The 17765-nt window shown below is 50.2% G+C and overlaps 1 protein-coding gene across 4 annotated transcripts in view; it reads left to right on the forward strand.

Moving 5' to 3' along the window:
- Nucleotides 1-17765, forward strand: part of Loxl2 (lysyl oxidase like 2) — a 61279-nt gene that overhangs the window by 4967 nt on the left and 38547 nt on the right. For 3 of the 4 annotated variants that reach the window (XM_048330880.1, XM_048330878.1, XM_048330881.1), the window contains exons 2-3: nt 7218-7638; nt 13195-13370. In XM_048330880.1, coding sequence (XP_048186837.1) covers nt 7275-7638; nt 13195-13370 — 540 coding nt within the window. In that variant the 5' untranslated portion in view covers nt 7218-7274. Of the gene's footprint in view, nt 1-3007; nt 3034-7217; nt 7639-13194; nt 13371-17765 lie in introns of those variants that run through there. The other variant, XM_048330879.1, reaches the window with a different exon arrangement.

The raw sequence follows: 17765 nt of genomic DNA on the forward strand, positions 1-17765 counted from the left end.
TGTCTTCCACAAATGCAGTGGCATTTCCTATCAAATGTACACCTCATGAGAAGGGAACGTGCCAACCGTTCGTGAACAATTTAATGCACAGTTTCTCTCTAATGGCCTTAAACTTGGATCCATGAGCCTCGTCCGCCCCCACCCTTGTCCTGATACACCGGGGGCAGACATGGCTAAGCACAGCATGGCTTTTCAGAGGGCAGGACTCAGTGTCTTCCAGATACTTTTCTGAAACATTCTGAAAGTAAATACAAGCATAGAGTTGAGTAATTTACACTTTTTGCTCCTTTTTTGGTAGCGTAGACTAGTAGTAAATTTTCTTTCCTCCCTCCCTCCCTCCCTTCCTTCCTTCCTTCCTTCCTTCCTTCCTTCCTTCCTTCCTTCCTTCCTTCCTAACTTTCTCCCTTCCCTTCCCTTCCCTTCCCTTCCCTTCCCTTCCCTTCCCTTCCCTTCCCTTCCCTTCCCTTCCCTTCCCTTCCCTCTCTTCCCTTCTTTCCTTCCTTCTAGCATTTTGCTGGTTAATTGGAGATTGAATATTGCAGATGTTTTCTGCTAAGGCTGGCTTTGAGCTTTGATCTTCTAGGTTTCAGATTGCTAGGATTGCAGATGTGAGCCACCAGCATCTAGCTTAGGATTTTTTTTGGGGGGTGGGTGCCAACTTTGGAGCTTGAACTCAGGGCCTAGGTGTTGTCCTTGAGCTTCTTTTGCCCAAGGCTCGTGCTCTATCACTTGAGCCACAGTGCCACTTTTGGTTTTGCTTTTAAGTAGTTTATTGGAAATACGTCTCCTGGACTTTCCAGTCCAGGCTAGCTATGAATCACCATCCTGAGATCTCAGCCTCCTGAGTAGCTTGAATTGGAGGTGTGAGCCACTGGTGCCTGGTTAGGATTTTCTAAATGTAGGTATGTCAGTACGTGCTTTAGCACAGGGTAGGTACTGACAAGGAACATGTGTAGTGTTCTAGACTAGGAAATGGCAAATCCAAAGACTGGCAGGTGCAATAGCAGGTTCAACCAGATGCACACCAGCCGGTTGGTGAGTCAGTGAGCAGGTATGATTCGAGCTCAGGGTAGCAGACTGAAGTTGGCCCTTGTTATGCTGAAGAGAGCAGAGCTCTCGGATAGCTGGCAGGATGAACCATGCCATATCTGAAGATGCAGTGAATACTACAATGAGTCTTAGAACGAGACCCAGGAGAACTGGGTGCTGATGGCTCACGCCTGTGATCCTAGCTACCAGGGAGGCTGAGATCTGAAGATCACGATTTGAAACCAGCCAGGGCAGAAAAGTCCCCATCCGGAAGTGGCTCTGTGGCTCAAATAGTAGAGCCCTAGTCTTGAGTACAAAGAGGCTCAAGGATGGCGCCCAGGCCCTGAGTTCAAGCCCTGCAACCAACAAAGAAAAGAAAATTTCCAAAAGAACAAGACCAGAAGCGACTTAGCAACAACGCTGATCAACAGCAAAGGTCCTGCCTGAGAATGCCCATCCCCTCGGTAAGAATAAGCATTTCAGATGAATCCAAGCAAGGCATGAAGCATAATTGGAAAACGATAGCAAGAGTTTATTCAGGTAAAAGCAGGGTATAGTGCAAGGCAGTGAAGCTCCAGAGCCCCGATGCTTGTTTGTCTGGGGGCTGCCAAGAATTCTGGTGGGCAGGTCGATTGACAGCTTGTCTAGTGATGTGCATCTGCGCATGCTCAGTTTGCTTAGACTCCTTATAGACATCGAGCTGTTTCTATCTGAGGTCATGGGCACCGCAGGCCACAAGGTCCCTGTAGGGTATGGTTCCAGCCCTCTGCCCATGCTTTCCAGGTGGTGGAGGGCTCTGCTTGCCACACAAACCCCTTGGCGATCAGTATAGACTATAGCTCGTCTGGCCCCAGGAATTTTACCATCGTCTTTCTGAGCCCTTTTAGGTGGACTTGCTACCAGATGATCATTTTTTGGGAGGTCGGGACAGGCCATCTGTGGGAAGAGCCATGCCCATTTATTTCCCTGGCAACCCAGGGACCTTCTGGCTCGCTGTTTGCTTCACCTTTAGCCTCCGCAGGAAACAGCCTGGTCAAAACAGAATTCCACTCAGAGCCAGAGGGGGACTGTGGGGAACCTTGATTCGTCACAACCAATTATGCCAACAAAGGCCTCTTTTTGGGAGGCGGGAAATTATTCAGCTTGGTGGCTACCTTCTTCCCACCTGATTGTCCTCCCAACATTCCTGCCCTGTGACCAGAAATAGATGGACTCAGGAAGAATCCTTGGCCAGGGATCAAAAGGGACCAGGCAGGCCCAGCCAAACGAGCGGCAAACCCTCCATTCTCGGGGGGGTGGGGTTCCGAAAGGCGGGCTCGTCCATCCTCGGAGCACATCCCAGTCACCCTGGACTGCCTCCTGCAAAACAATGTGCTTCCTGTGGCCAGAAGCAGAGCCCGGGGTCCCATTCCATAGTGGGCCTCAGTGGGAATCCCAGGCGGGAAGGGTCCCCTGGAGCGATCCGCCCGCCCAGGTCCGACTCAAGTAGAGATGTGGAGTAGAGTAGCGCGTTCTGTCTGGTGGGAGACTTCTGCTGAGCTCCAGACCCCACTCCCCTAAGTGAGGGCTCCGTGGCTTTTCTGAGAGCATCTCAAGTGAATTCTACCTGGACAGAGGCCTTTTTTTTTGTACAAGGGGAATAAATGATTCCCAAGAAAAGAGAGTGAGTGGCCTCCGAGAAATCTCAGTGCTCAGACGTTTAGGGAATTTTTTTTTTTTTTTAGTGTTCCTTCATAGGCACACCCAACTCAACGGTTGGTAAGGTTGTTTAACTGTTTGATAACTTTAGCTAAGACACTTTATTTCTTTTTGTGCCATTCTTAGGGCTTGAACTCAGGACCTGGGCGCTGTCCCTGAGCCTTTTCCCTCAAGGCTATAGTGCTCTACCACTTGAGCCACAGCTCCATCTCCAGCTTTCTAGTTGTTCAGTGGAGTTGAGAGTCTCATAGCCTTTCCTGCCCCGGCTGGCTTCAGACCTCCACAGATCTCAACCTCCTGAGCAAGGTAGGATTTACAGGTGGGAGTCACTGGCACCTGGCTCAATTTGACTTTTAAACAACAGTCCTAAAACGCAGATATTTATTTTCCCCTAAGAAGTTGCTTCTAAGCATGTATTATCGCTGTTAATGGGTGAGGTCCCTGAGCCAATCAGTGGTTGAAATGGGATTTGAACTCTGTGCCATGAGACTATAAAAACCCCAGTCCATGGTACTCCCATCAATAGCCAGCCCTCCTGCTCCTTGGGGAGGAAGGATGTGCAACTGGGCAGCAAGCTCTAGCCTCACACATTCCCTGAGGCCCTTGGGGTGTTGGCTGGCTTAAGCTCGCTCCACTTAAACTGCCACAGCCTTAAACTGTGGGACCACTGTGTCCTCAGACGGATTGAATCCAATGAAAGAATGTTGTCAACTGCTTAGTCACAAACAAGCCCATGAGAAAATACACCGGAGACACACTGAGCACTTTCTGATTCTCCCCAGTCATGGCCAACTTCTTGGCAGTCACTGGCTTTTCCCCATCCGTCAGCGACCTCGGTCCCTAGGCAGATGGACCCTGATAATAACCAGCCCCCCAAGTGCTCAGGCCTTACTGGGAGGGGATGTTTCCATGGAATATTCTCCAAGGTAGGCTTCCTCTTCTGAGACTGACCTTCCCCCACACCCCCCCCCCCGGCAAACACACACACACACACACACACACACACACACACACACACACACACATACAGGCCTGGGAAAAGCTCGGTCTGGCTTTGGGTGTGTGAACCAAATTCTCCGCCTTCATCTGCTGTGTTCTGCTGATCCAGTTGGCGCTGTTGCTTGCACTCAGGGTCAAGGGTCTAGAATTCCATGACACGGGTGATGCAACTTCCCTGCGACAGACAATTCATCCTCCTACCTCTAACTGCTCTCCAGATGATGGCACAGATTATTGTCTCTAACCAGGTCCTTCCATTTCTTTTTCTTTTTTTTTTTTTGTGCCAATACAGGGACTTGAACTCAGAGCCAAGCTGCTGTCCCTTTTACCTTCACCACTAGCTTTTTGTTACTTAATTGGTGGTAAGAGTCTCCAGGACTTATCCGCTCTGGGCTGGCTTTGAACCTCACTCCTCAGGTCTCAGCCTCCTGAATACCCAGGATTATAGGTGTGAGCCCCAGGCACTTGGCTTTCAATTTCTTTTGTGAAATAGTCTCTGACCAAGGACAGGTGGATTAAGTATGGAGAAGACAGAGGCATTGTCCATCTATCCAGATGTCCTCAAATGGCCAGACAGGACAACAGGAAATATTCCAAGTTTACTTGTGCTTAGGCATCAGAAAAGGCAGGAGACCCAGGGAGCTTCTTTTGGGAGCAGCAGGCCCAGCATTAGTGGACCACACCCAAAGCTGAGTCCCTGGTGTGCCTGGCAGATCCTCCCTCCTGTGGGTTTGGGTAGATGCCAGTGTGGAAATAAAAATCTTACAAAAACAAGAACGAGTACAAAAAAGGCAGCAACAAGGCCGTAGGAAATGCTCTGACTTTCTCGTAACCAAAGTAATCGTAGTTAAGATAAAATACCATTTGGTCATTTTCCTTTTAGGAATTTATCTGAAGATGACTCACAATCAGCAACAAAATATTTCCATTTTTACAATGTGTACAGCTGTGAAAGATGTAGAAAGGTGATTGTGACCACCTGGTCCTGGTGGCTCCTGCCTGTAATCTTAGCCACTTGGGAGGCTGAGACTTGAGGGTTGAAGTTCAAAGCCAGCTGGGTAGAAAAATCGCTGACTCTTAATCTTCAATTTGCCAACAAAAAGCCTGCAGTAGAACTATAGCTCAAGTAGTAGAGTACCACCAACCTTGAATGAAAAAGCCAAGTGAGAGCACCAAGCCCCGAGTTCGAACCCTAGTACTGGAACAAAAAATAATGTGATTTTTCTTGAATCATATGACCAAATGCTGTATAGTCAAAGATTATTAAAGAACGGTCAGTGCGTATGATATTTCCTGTATTTGATCCAACAGAAAAATCAGTTTACACAGCAATCTGTAGGAAATTATTCCAATTTTTAAAGCAAATTTGTACAGAGAAAACACTAGAAGGCTATTTGATAGTCCTCCAAATTCTAAATTTGATAATAGTTTTCCCCAACAACAGTATTATTACAAGTTACTTTCTTCCTTTTTTTCTGATTTTTATTAACAACATGTGCAGCTTCTACAATAAAGTGTGTGTGTGTGTGTGTGTGTGTGTGTGTGTGTGTGTGTGTGTCCTTCCTAGTGCTTGAACTCAGGATCTGGGCGTGCTGTCCCTGAGTTTTTTGGGGTTTTTTTGCCAGTCCTGGGGCTTGAACTCAGGGCCTGAGCACTGTCCCTGGCTTCCGTTTTGCTCTACCTCTTGAGCCACAGCGCCACTTCCGGCTTTTTCTGTGTATGTGGTGCTGAGGAATCAAACCCAAGGATTCATGCATGCTAGGCAAGCACTCTACTGCTAAGCCACATTCTCAGCCCTGTCCCTGAACGTTTTTGCTCAAGGGTAGTGCTCTACCCCCTGGAGCCACAGTGCCACTTCCAGTTTTTAGGTGGTTAATTGGAGATGAGTCTCACAGACTTTATTGCCCAGCCTGGCTTTGAACCACATTCCTCAGCTGGGTCTGATATATTACAATCTTCCTCCCTCCACCCACTTGATTTTTAGCAACCTCAGCTTATGACTGCTTTTATTATTATTATTATTATTATTATTTTGAAGAACAGGGACTGGCAGTATAGTTTGGTCAGTAGAGTGCCTGCCTAGCAAGGACAAAGACCTGATTTCAAACCCCCGGACTACACAGAAAAGTTTAAGAAAAGTAATGAGTATCTTAAACAAACAAAAAAAAAATCCCTTTTCCATGTTGTACCTGAATTACTGTGTTACTCCTGGTATGCTCTGGGATCAAGATGAAGTAAAATAATGGTTACTTGGAACAAGAAAAGGATAACCCATCAGTGATATGAGAAGCTAGGTGATGCACCCACTGTATCAGTGGCTGATTACTAACGAAGGGCTAGGCAGTTTATAGAGCCAAACCCAAGGCAGGAGAGACAAAGGGACACTTTGTATCCAGGGACTCACGACAGAGCTGGATGCATGGGACAGGAGCACAAGGTTTCAAGATGGCATTGCTGCCCAATCCCAAGCAGCGATTCTTTCTAGTGTTTTTCAGGTTGACCACAGGTAACTGAAGCTGCGCCTGTTGAGATCAGAGAGCATGTTTTTAGTCGTTATAAACTATTCCGCTTGACTTGGCAATTTATGCGCTTTCTGTCTTTAATTTGAAGACAAAGATGAGGATAAAGGGAAATGTAGCGTGCTGGGCAGTCATCTCAGCCCGTGGAAGGTGGAGGCAGGAAGATTGCAAGTTTGAAGCCAGCCTGGGCTACGTGGCAAGATATCTTTCCCCAGACAAACAAAGGAGGAAGCAGGTGCCAGTGGCTCTGCCTATAATCCTAGCTACTCTGGAGGCTGAGATCTGAGGATCGTAGTTCAAAGCCACCTCAGGCAGGAAAATCCATGAGATTCTTATCTCCAATAAACTACAAAACCAAACAAAAAAAGGCTGGTGATGGAGCTGAGGTAGAGCACTAGCCTTGAGCAAAAGAAGCACAGGGACCGCCCTAAGACCAGCACCAAAACGAAACAAAATGAAACCACAGGGAGCTTGCAAGGGAAGAGAAGAGGCAGACTCTCCCAGATGCAGGTCAGGAAGCCTTCTTGACTGGGACCTTCCATCCCGAGCGTTCACTGATGCCCTGTGGCACACGGAACTAGACCGCCAGCCACACGTGCTCACGTAGAACTGGGCCGCGCCTGAGCAGGGCCTCAGCGAGCATGCATTGCATGACTGTATCTATGTGATAGGGAGAGGGAGGGAGGGAGGGAGGGAGGGAGGGAGGGAGGAAGAAGGGAAAGGTCTTGTTAGCACTGAGTTCGAGTGCTGTGTTCCCTGCTCTCTGGGGAAAGCATCACGATCCATGGAAGGGTGGGTGGCCAAGTGGGCTGGGGACACGCAGGCCCACGCAGCCCGAAGTTCAGATGGGAGGGGAGGTGGATGGAAACAGAGATCTGGAAGCTGCTAAGCCAAGGAGGACGAGGTGGCTGAGCATGTCGCAGGGGCCTGTGGCCACGAATCCTCCCCTAACGACCCTCTCCTTCCTTCCAGGAAGTGCCTGCTGCTTCTGGTGCCCGGTCCCCCCGCTGCTCCGGCCACAGGACCGGGATGGAGAGGCATCGGGGCCGCCGCCTCTGCGTCTGCTTGGCTGTGCTCACCCTCCTGCCCTTCCCGGGCCTGGGACAGTACGAGAGCTGGCCTTACCAGTTCCAATACCCCGAGTACTTCCAGCAGCCGGCCCCCGAGTACCACCGGCCCCAGGTGCCCTCCGACGTGGTCAAGATCCAGGTGCGCCTGGCGGGGCAGAAGAGGAAGCACAACGAGGGCCGCGTGGAGGTGTACTACGAGGGCCAGTGGGGGACCGTGTGCGACGATGACTTCTCCATCCACGCGGCCCACGTGGTCTGCCGGGAGCTGGGGTACGTGGAGGCCAAGTCGTGGACGGCCAGCTCCTCTTACGGCAAGGGAGAAGGTAAGAGGCCCTGCGCTTTGCGATCAAGTTCAGCATCCCCGGCCGGACCAAGTGTGCTCGTGGGCAGGTTAGGCTACAAAGGCTGTGGGAACGCAATCCCGAGCGCGGAGGAGCGGGGAGGGGAGGCCCCGGGCGGAGGGACAGAGACCAGACACCCTCACCCACCCAGGACGTGCCTGGGTGAACCTCTCAGGAAACCAGGATGCCTGGGGACCCCGGGCAGGGGTGTCGATCTCCCCAAGCCACGTAATTTGGTTAAGAGCTGGGCCAGCATCCCAGCAGAAGTCGTGCCTTCGCCAGATCCTCGAAGCTAAGCTCCGTGCTCTCTCTCACCAGGGCTCCGGGCCCCCCCACCCCCCAGGCTACTGTTCTGCCCACAGGGAATCCACTGGGTTTTATTTTGTGGTGTACCAGTGCGGGGGCTTGAACTCAGGGTGTTGCATTCTTGGTTGGCACTTTTGCTAAAGACTGGTGCTTTGCGCTGTAGCCGGACTTCCCCTTCCAGCTTCAGGCTGATTCATTGGAGATAAGAGCTTTACAGAGGTGCCTTTCCTTGGCTGGCTTTGAACCTCAATCCTCAGACCTCAGCTTCTTAAGTAACTAAGAGTATAGGCATGAGACAATGGTGCCAGCTGTAATTCACTGGAATTCATTGGATGGATGTGTGTGGGTTTTTTTTTTTTGGGTGGGGGGAGAGCTTTCTTGTGTGTTCTGGTCCTGTGGCTTGAATTCAAGGATGGGTGCTATCCCTGAGTTTCTTTTGCTCAAGGCTAGTACTCCACTACTGAGCTTACTACTTACTTACTGAGTTACTACTGAGTAACTCCGCTTCTAGCTTTTTGGTGGTTACTTGGAGATAAGAGTCTCGTGGATTTTCCTGCCTGCGCTGGCTTTGAACTGCGATCCTCAGATGTCAGCATCCTGAGTAGCTAGGATTACAGGTGTGAGCCACCAGTGCCTGGTTGCTTCATTATTTGAACACTAACAGTATCAGGAACAGAGATGCTTCGTCTTTGTCACCTTGGATTGGCCTCTTCTTTCCTCCCTTATTAGATTCAAATCAATTTATCTGAAAAGAAAGAGAGTTGCAAGAGCTTGGAGAGAGGGCCGGGCTTAGAGTCCTGAATCTTGTGCTCAGCCCTGGTACAAGGCTGAAGAACGAGGCCAAAGTCTGAGATAGAGACCGTCGGGTGACTTTTGTCATTGTGCAGCATCCTGGAGTGTATCCATGTGAGCTAAGAGAGCTATGAGGTCACTGGGTGACAAGAGAGACTTGTGTGGGATGGACCGCCACCGTGTGGTTCATGGCTAACTAATCAGCTATTATGTGATGCCTCAGGAAGACAGGGACCTTCTGTGATCTGTTTCCCCATCTGCACATTGGGCTCCCTAAGAACTCTTGAAACCCACAGTCGATATTCCCAGTTGGAAAAGTAGGTGTGTGTCAGGGCCACTATTGTAAGACATGTCCTTCAAGGAGCTGAGTCCCTCCCTACTCCTGGGCTGGGAATACAGAGACGCCTCCCTCTGGCTGAGCTGTTCTCAAGCCGCTGCCCTGCTTAGGCTGCCGTACTGTAGAGAGGCGCTCACACTCCCATGCTTGAATGATGGGCCAGGACATGCTAACTGTGTAGGACTATGAGCACCATGGCTCATGCCTGCAACCCCAGCTAAGCAGGAGGTATAGGTAGGATGATGGAAGTCCAAGATGAACCCTGAGCAAAGAGTACAAGTCCCTACCTGAAAAATAACAAAAAGAAAAGGGAGAGAGGCAAACAGGACTCTCTACCTTTCAAGCGGTAGCGCGCCTGCCTAGCATGCTCAAGGCCCTGAATTCAAATCAAAACCAATTACAAAAAGAGAAAAATACAGAATCTCTCAGGCTCCGTTCATGGCATTCTGGGTCAGAGGTCTGGATGGGCTTGTATCTGTGCTTGTAGCCAGGTGTGTGTGTGTGTGTGTGTGTGTGTGTGACAACAATAGGCGCTTTCCAATCCTTTCTGTTATTCCATTACTTAGGCTGATTAATTGGAGATAAGAGCTTTACAGAGGTGCCTTTCCTTGGTGCCTCTGGAGTAAGTGAGATTATTGGCAGGAGACAGTGGCCAGCTGGAATCCACTAGAACGCATCATTTTGAGGGGAGCTTTTTTGTGTGCTGGTCCTGGAGCTTGATTACAGAAGACAGAATATACCACGTCACGCGATGGAAAATTTCCTGTTGGGAGGACTGGCTCACAAGCCTGCGTTACAGTCAGATATTTCCAGAAGCTCGCGCTGGGCTCCTCAGCAGAGAAGGGAGCCCCAAATCAGCCAAGAGGGGCTGACAGACTTGGGGCCTTGAGAATCGATTTCCTGTCTTCCTTTGTGTGTGTGTGTGTGTGTGTGTGTGTGTGTGTGTGTGTGTGTGTGTGCGTGCGCGCGCGCCTGGGCGCTGTCCCACTTGAGCCACAGCTCAACTGCTGTCTTTTTAGTAGTTTGTTGGAGGTAAGAGTCTCACAGACTTTCCTGTCTGGAATGGCTTTGAACTGTGACCTTCAGCTCTTAGCCTCCCAATTACAGGTGCAGTCAGAGTCATGCAGCCGGCACTTCCTGTCTTCTTTGATAAAACTTGCAGCACTCTTCCTTGCGTGATCTGCAGCTATCATCAGAGTCTTGTCTTTTCTGCCAGGCTCTCTGCTCCTCATTATCTTATGACAAGTACTCTCTGATGGCAACACATTTTGCTTTCATATTTAAACTCTGTCCTCAGGCAGGATAGTTGTGTTTTTGTTTCCCCCCCCCCCCCCAGCAGGAACAGACATGAAGAGGATGGAAGGATGGGCATTCTTGGGCTGGAGGAGTGGGGAGGGATTTGCTGTGTGAAAATGATGAGGAGTGAAGAGTTCAAGAGATTTAGCAAGCCTGTGCTGGTAGCTCATGCTTCTATGTCCTAGCCACTCAAGAAGTTGCCATTTCTGGATCGCATTTGAAGTCAGCCCAGCTAGGAAAGTCTGTGAGACTTTTATCTCCAATTAACCACCAAAACCAACCTGGAAGTGGAGCTGTAGCTCAAATACCAGAGCACTAGCCAGCTAAGGGACAGGCCTAGGCTCTCAGTACCAAGCCCCAGGACTAGCACCCAAAGGAGCAAAGTAGTACGCGGAGGAACTGGACACTGTGGAAAGCTACTACAGTCGATGGATGAGGGTTCTCTGCTGAGATCGTGACTCCTGTAGGACTATGCTAGGAAAATGGTGGGAACGGGGATGTAGGCACAGCGGGAGATGGAGATGGGGGAGGCTGCAATTACTGGTAATAATTGGTGCAAAGCTATGACCCTGGAGCAGCTGGAGTTGGGTGGAGAAACGTCATGGGAGAGAGAACCCATGAGAGAACTATGTGTCTGGAAAGGCCATCGGTGTGGACTTTGGTAGACAACACAGGAGAGGACAGAAAGAAACCTGTTAGACAGAATGAATGGTGTGAGTCCAGGGCTTTAAGAGTTAGGCCACCTGTATAAAGTGGTACCTGGTTTGCAACCTGAGATATACTCTGTTCGATTTTTCTCCTTACCACGGATCGTGTGTGGGTACCCAGTATTAGTTGACTGATGCATTTTGATGTGGGAGAATACAACACATAGTCAGTAAAAATAATATAATTCAGGATATAATGACCACAGAGCGTGGCCAGTGCCCCGGGGATGCCCACAGAGAGTCGAACCTGCTGATTGGGCCCTGTACATTTGCTCCAAAGGGCTCGTAAAGCATCTCTAGGCCCTTTTAGAAAGTTACAAGGCAGGCACTGGTGGCTCACACCTGTAATCCTGACCATTCCGAGGGCTGAGATCTGAACTTGAAGACAATCTGGGCAGAAAAGTCTGTGAGACTCTTGTCTCTAATTAACCACCAGAAAACCTGCAGGGGAGCTATGGCTCAACATGGTAGAGTGCAGGCCTTGAGTGAAAGAGTTCAGGGACAGCAGCCAGGCCCTGAGTTCCAGCCCCAGAGCCGAAAAGAAAATAAATGAAAAAGACAAAGTATTGGTACAAAAAGAGGAGCGGGCAAGGTGATGTCTTGCACTAAGTACAAGTTTACATCTCCCCCACCCATTGGCTGAATCAGATATAGAAAGAAGAATTATTGGCAGTGGAAGCCATTGAAGGTACAGGAGAGTCACTTCTTCCCAGAATCCTCATTTCACATGCTTCTTACCAAGAAGTAAAGCCAGCCTCCCAGAGCTGCTTTTGGTGCCAGTGTTAAGACTTGAGCTCAGGCTGGGGGAGGAGGGGAACTTAGCTGTTTTTTACTCAAGGCTAGTGCTCTACCACTTGAGCCATACCTCCAATACTGGCTTTTTGGTGGTTAACTGAGATGTAGAGCCTCAGGGATGTTCTTGCCTAGGCTGGCTTCGAACCGTGAGCCTCAGATCTCAACCTCCTGAGTAGTTAGGATCACAGGCGCGCAGCCTCTTCACAGTCCCTTTAAAGGTTCACTGACCTGCTTTCAGTTCTCCAGCTAACCTCCTTCTGGCTTGGAGCAAGAGTAGTTTCTTTGACTGCAGATGGGCAGAGGGAACGGCTTCTTTTCCCCCATCTGCCCTCCAGCAGTCGGCTACAGAATGTTCTGAGGAAGAGGCCCTGCTGGCGGGAGGGGGGGGTGGGGGGGGGGGTGGAGGTCTCTTCCGTTGCTAGTTCTCAGCCAGACAAACATGGGCTTGTTGTAGAAACCAGCTATCGATTTGGGAGCGTGTGTGGTGGGGGAGCCGGACGACTTGGCAACCTGCCCAGATTGGGAAACCAGTTGCAAAACCTCAGCCCAGATGTTTTCCATCAACTCCTTGTTCCCACAATGCTCTGAGATGCTCTGCTCGGAGCCCCAGCCAGCAATCAGAGCAGACACGTTTCAGCCAGGCCTGCGAGTCAGGAGGCAGAGACCCGGGGGCCTCCGTGACCCGTAAGAGCCTTAGCTTCCTGCCTCAGTTTCCTAATTCTTTTTTACCCCCTCGCATGGTAGAAGCAGTCATTACTAGAAAAAAGAAAGAGAGGGTAAATGTGTTCTGGGTCCTCAAACCCGCAAACCCTCAGGAAAACCTTAGCATTTCCTTGAGTTCAGCTCCTCATGGCTACCACTGTGGGCTGCCCAAGGGTCAGCGAGAAGACCAAGCATCCGCCACGTGCTGTTTCTCCACCGCACGCACCTCTGCAGGTCAAAGGGTCACCGTGGCCCCCGCTTTGCTGGGGCTTTCACCAAAGTCACGAGGCTAAGAGGAGAAATAATAAGTAGCTGACCCAGATTCAACTCCAGCTATTCCCCAAGGTGTGCTGGCTCTTTCTTGGTCACCACACGTCTTCTCGGTGTAAATCTGATTCCTGTCCTCATGGCGCTCTGCCTCCCTCCTCTCCGGTTGCATCAGCTCTGGCAGGGGCAGCTGGGAGTTCAGGTCTAGAGGCAGCGTTTGCCATTGAGGGCCATGTGTGTGTGCCAAGAGTCGGAGAAAATTCTCTTTCTGTGTAAACGCTCTGGTGCCCGCAAACACCTGAGGAGGCCGCACTGACTTTCCTCCGCTTCCTTCAGGACCCATCTGGCTGGACAACGTCCACTGCACTGGGAAGGAGGCGACCCTGGCCGCCTGCTCCTCCAACGGCTGGGGCGTCACGGACTGCAAGCACTCAGAAGACGTCGGCGTGGTGTGCAGTGACAAAAGGATTCCTGGCTTCAAGTTCGACAATTCGTTGATCAACCAAATAGAGGCAAGTCATGTGCTCTTTGCTTTCTGCCTTCTTAGTGCCTCGCCCCGTCCCCCAGGGTCAGGAAGCCAGGGCAGCTGAACCGTTCGATCTGCTCAGAATCTCTCACGAAGCTGCAGGCAAGCTGTCAGCCGGGGCGGTGAATCCTGGGAGCTGACTCGCGGTCTTGTTGTCAGGCCGGGCTCCTTGCTGACTGGGCTGGAGCCCTCCGTTCCTCCCTCCGTGGCCTCTGCATAGGCTGTGCGGGTCCTTGAGACACAGAGTGAGTTCTCCACAGGAGAACAAGAGAGGCAGCCCAGGCAGAAGCCAGCCATCACTCAGAACCTCATCTTGGAAATGACATGCCACCGTTCCTCAAGGCAGGGGTCATTGTGGGGTGGGGGGGGGCCCATGGATTCTGACAACTACTGAGTCCTTGTCCCTAAGTCCATCTGGAGATCATAGTTGCCTTACAAACGCAGATTCCGGGGTCTCCTCCTTGACTTCCTAGGGGAATTACTTGGATTTTTTTTTTTTAAGTTAAAATCATCCCAGCTGGTTTAGAGCCCCAGAGGATGTTCTTTCCAGACTGGGGTCCACCCCTGTCCTCAGAATCCCCAGAGCACAGCACGTGTGCTAGGGACCAGCCCACCAGGAGCATAGAAGGAGGCCCATCCTTCTCTCAGCTTCTAGAACACAGCCCCCAGGGTGAGCCCGGTAACATAGCCGCCTCTTGTGATTGTTGAGGACTGGGCAGAAATGGCGGCCTATCACTTCCAAGTTAGGTCTGGCACTGCCCTTCTCCCTCTCTTAGTAACTGGTATTGCTGACGATAGCTTTGCTTCATCATGGAGCTGATAGCATGGGTTATGGGGCTTATGTAGCCCAGTTTCCCAGAACATGCCATAGCTACTTGTTATAGCCTTGTATGGAACACTTAGTAGCATCCACCTGTGCATGTCTCATGTCTCCAATGAGATGAGAAGGAAAGTTCTGGAAGGCAGGGCCTACATCTTAATAATCATTGTATCCAAGAGATACAATTTTAGATACTTCATGAATATATTGTCTCCAACTCCCAGATTTCTTCTCTTCCTAATAATCATTTTTCTCCCAGAAATAAATATTACACTTAACAGAGGTAAGAACATAGCAAATCCTTCCTTCAGTGTGTCACCCTGGCTAAGAAGTAAGTCACTAAGCAAGCGCATTGAGGGTGGACCATCAAGATAATCCACGCAGAATGCCAGGATCCTTACATAAGAAAAACATTAATGGGTTAAAGTAAAATAGGCCAGAAGGCCAGTCAGTTTGGGGTTGAAAAATAGAAGATTCATGTAATACTAGGAAAAAAAATGATTCTGACAAAGGTCTTCATGTGATAATTTATTAGATAAAAGTTTCTTGAGCACCAGTTCGGTACCAGTTTGAGTGCTTAGCAACTGCAAAGAAACTAAGATGGGCCCTATCAAATGCAGAGCCTCCGTGGGTAGAAAAAGCCTAGACAGTCTGAAAAGAAGTTTTTGAGAACTTTTTTTCTTTCCTGGTTTTTTGTTTGTTTGTTTGTTTTTGGTCCGTCATGGGGCTTGAACTCAGGGCCTGGGCACTGCAAGGCTAGAGCTCTACTACTTTAAGCTACAGCTCTGTTTCCAGATTTCTGGTGGTTAATTGGAGGTAAGAGTCTCATGGATTTTCCTGCCCAGGCTGGCTTTGAACCACAATCTTCAGATCTCCTGAATAGCCAGGATTACATTCATGAGCCCCCAGCGCCTGGCTTCTGTGAGAACTTTTTTGCTCTCACAAGCGCTGAGCTTTCCTAGTAGAAAAGGGAAGCGCTTGCCTTTACCCTGAGCATTATGGGGCTGCCAATTGTACACACCATGGTCTGGGCTGGCAGTTAGGAAGGAAGTGTGGCCCTTAGGACCTGGGAAGATGTGATCTGTGCTGGGAAAGGCTGGGAGATCACTCCAGGGCCTCTAATGTCACCCTGAGACAAGAGGAAATCTTTCCCATCAAACTAAAACGTCTTCATCTTGTAACCTGTCACCACTGGATACCAGTGTTTCCTGGTACTGATATTTGCTGGACTGATTTGCTTCTTGACTTCGATTGTAACTATCTGTGTGGATTGTGACATGCCAGTCATATCAGGCATATAAAATTCTATGTCAGAAGAGTTGAAGAATAGATGCCCCTCGGATGGGAACTCGAGTGGGAACTTTCCACTGAGTTTACCAACTCCTCCCACTGCACCCATTTCCCAGCCGGGTTCCCAGCCAGCCATGACAAGAAGAAAGTGCGCCTTTGCCTCCAAAAGGATGGTCTCTCTCTCTCTACCTGCGCCAATAGGGACCTTTCATGGATGGTTCTCACTTCCTTGCATCACCTCATCACCCTGGTAACCAGCTGTAGAAAATTGTGACCTGACTTCCTAGTGACAAGGAGAAGGGATGACATCACCAATGGTTTAGAATAAGAACCGAGCAGACCACCCCACCCAGTGTGTCTGGGGAGACCGGCAGATCCCCCTTCTGTACAGAAGTAAAATGCCTTGGCGAATCCTCTTCTAGCTCTTGTGTGTCTATTCATTTTTCTGACACCAGAGGATCGTTTGTGTTTCCAACAGCCCAGGGAGCTGCCAGGGCACAGATCTGGTGGACTGAGTGACATCTGCACACTTCTTGACATTTCCCTAGAAGCTCTGTTTCCAGGAGCTCCTTTGATTTCTGTCTCATAAACCACACTGGTGACCGCGAGCCAGGGTGGGGCTCCCTGAGGCAGACACAGACACCGAAGGAACTTCCTGAGGATGGGCTATCCTGGGACCTCCCTTGAGTGTCTATTGAAAGGAAGCCATTACAGGCCCGATGGGGAGAGAGTGGCCTGCCCTCCCCCTGCCCCCCCGCCCCCCCCCCCCGCCGGCTCCCACAGAGGATGTTTGTGGGATGCTGAGCTACTTCTCTGAAATACCTCATGGAATGCCTGTGTTCGCCGATGAAGTCATGGAATCCTTTTTGTTGACTAAAGACATAGCCCCATTTAAATTTTTTGTGGACAAGAAGAAGTGACGTAGCTTCGTCCGACCTGCAGTTGAGTAGTGTCCTAGAGTGGTGAGTAATGGAGTCCCAGGAGACCGGGTGACTAACTTCATATTCACTCAGCGGATGGTCTCTAATGGCGTGCTACGCCGCGTTGTGACCACTTTCTCACCATAGATCAAGAATTGATTGGAAGCTAGGGGCCAGTGGCTCATGCCACTACTTTGGAGGCTGAGATCTGAGGCTCACAGTCAGATTCCAGCCCAGGCAGGAAAGTCATGATACACTTACCTTCCATGAAGCTGCAAGGGTTCACCAAGGGTTCGTTAATTCATCAAGCGTTAAAGCCTTTGATGGACAGCATCCAGTTTGGATCTATAAATTCAATACCATTCAGGAGTGAAGAGGGATCAAAAGGGAAGCTGTCTCTTAATGCACTCTCTTGCCTGTGACCCAGCTGTCAACCCCTGGGCTAATGGAGTGACAGGATCTTCTGACGTCTTCCCACTACTAGCCTGAAGGGTGTGTGTGGTCAAGCTCTGTGACCTTCACTGTCCTTGACTCCTGCAGGTCAGGGACAGATCACAGAATTACAGATGGCCACACAGGCTAGTGCCTCCCCAGGTACACTAGAAATCTCCAGGCAGAGACTCAGGGAAAATTGTAACTGTGGACTAAGTGTATCCCCTCCCGGGTGGGTACCTGCTTGAGCCTACATCATGGAGTGTGACTGATGGAATTTCGCTTGGTCCTCCCCGGTGATTCTGCCTGAGACACCCCTAGTGCCACAGCTCCTCAATGATTTCCCCCCCAGAGGCTGGAGAAAGTGCACTTTATTCCAACCAACGACCCTAGGACCCCTTCCCCTAGGAGTTCTTTTTTTTTTTTTTTTTGGCCAATCCTGGGCCTTGGACTCAGGGCCTGAGCACTGTCCCTGGCTTCTTCCTGCTCAAGGCTAGCACTCTGCCACTTGAGCCACAGCGCCGCTTCTGGCCGTTTTCTGTATATGTGGTGCTGGGGAATCGAACCTAGGGCCTCGTGTATCCGAGGCAGGCACTTTTGCCACTAGGCTATATCCCCAGCCCCTGTTTTTCTTTTTGACCCTAGTAAGAGTTGAATTCAGGGCTTTGTTTCTGCACGATATCCTTTGAACCATGCTCCCAGCCCTTTTTTGCATGAGGTAGTTTTTAGATAGGGCTCTTGTTTATCCCTGGGACCAACATCCTTCTACCTGTGGCTCCGTCTGGTTTGAGATGATCGCTTTGTGCCACCAGACCCAACACAGTGTACCCACCCCTCCCCCCCAACCTTCAGGTCCTCAGTTCCAGGCCAGGTCGAAGGCCTGGGTTCCAGTCCCTCAGAGGCTGAGACCTGCAGCTAG

Source organism: Perognathus longimembris, chromosome 21 (assembly GCF_023159225.1).
Source record: "Perognathus longimembris pacificus isolate PPM17 chromosome 21, ASM2315922v1, whole genome shotgun sequence".
NCBI lineage: Eukaryota > Metazoa > Chordata > Mammalia > Rodentia > Heteromyidae > Perognathus > Perognathus longimembris.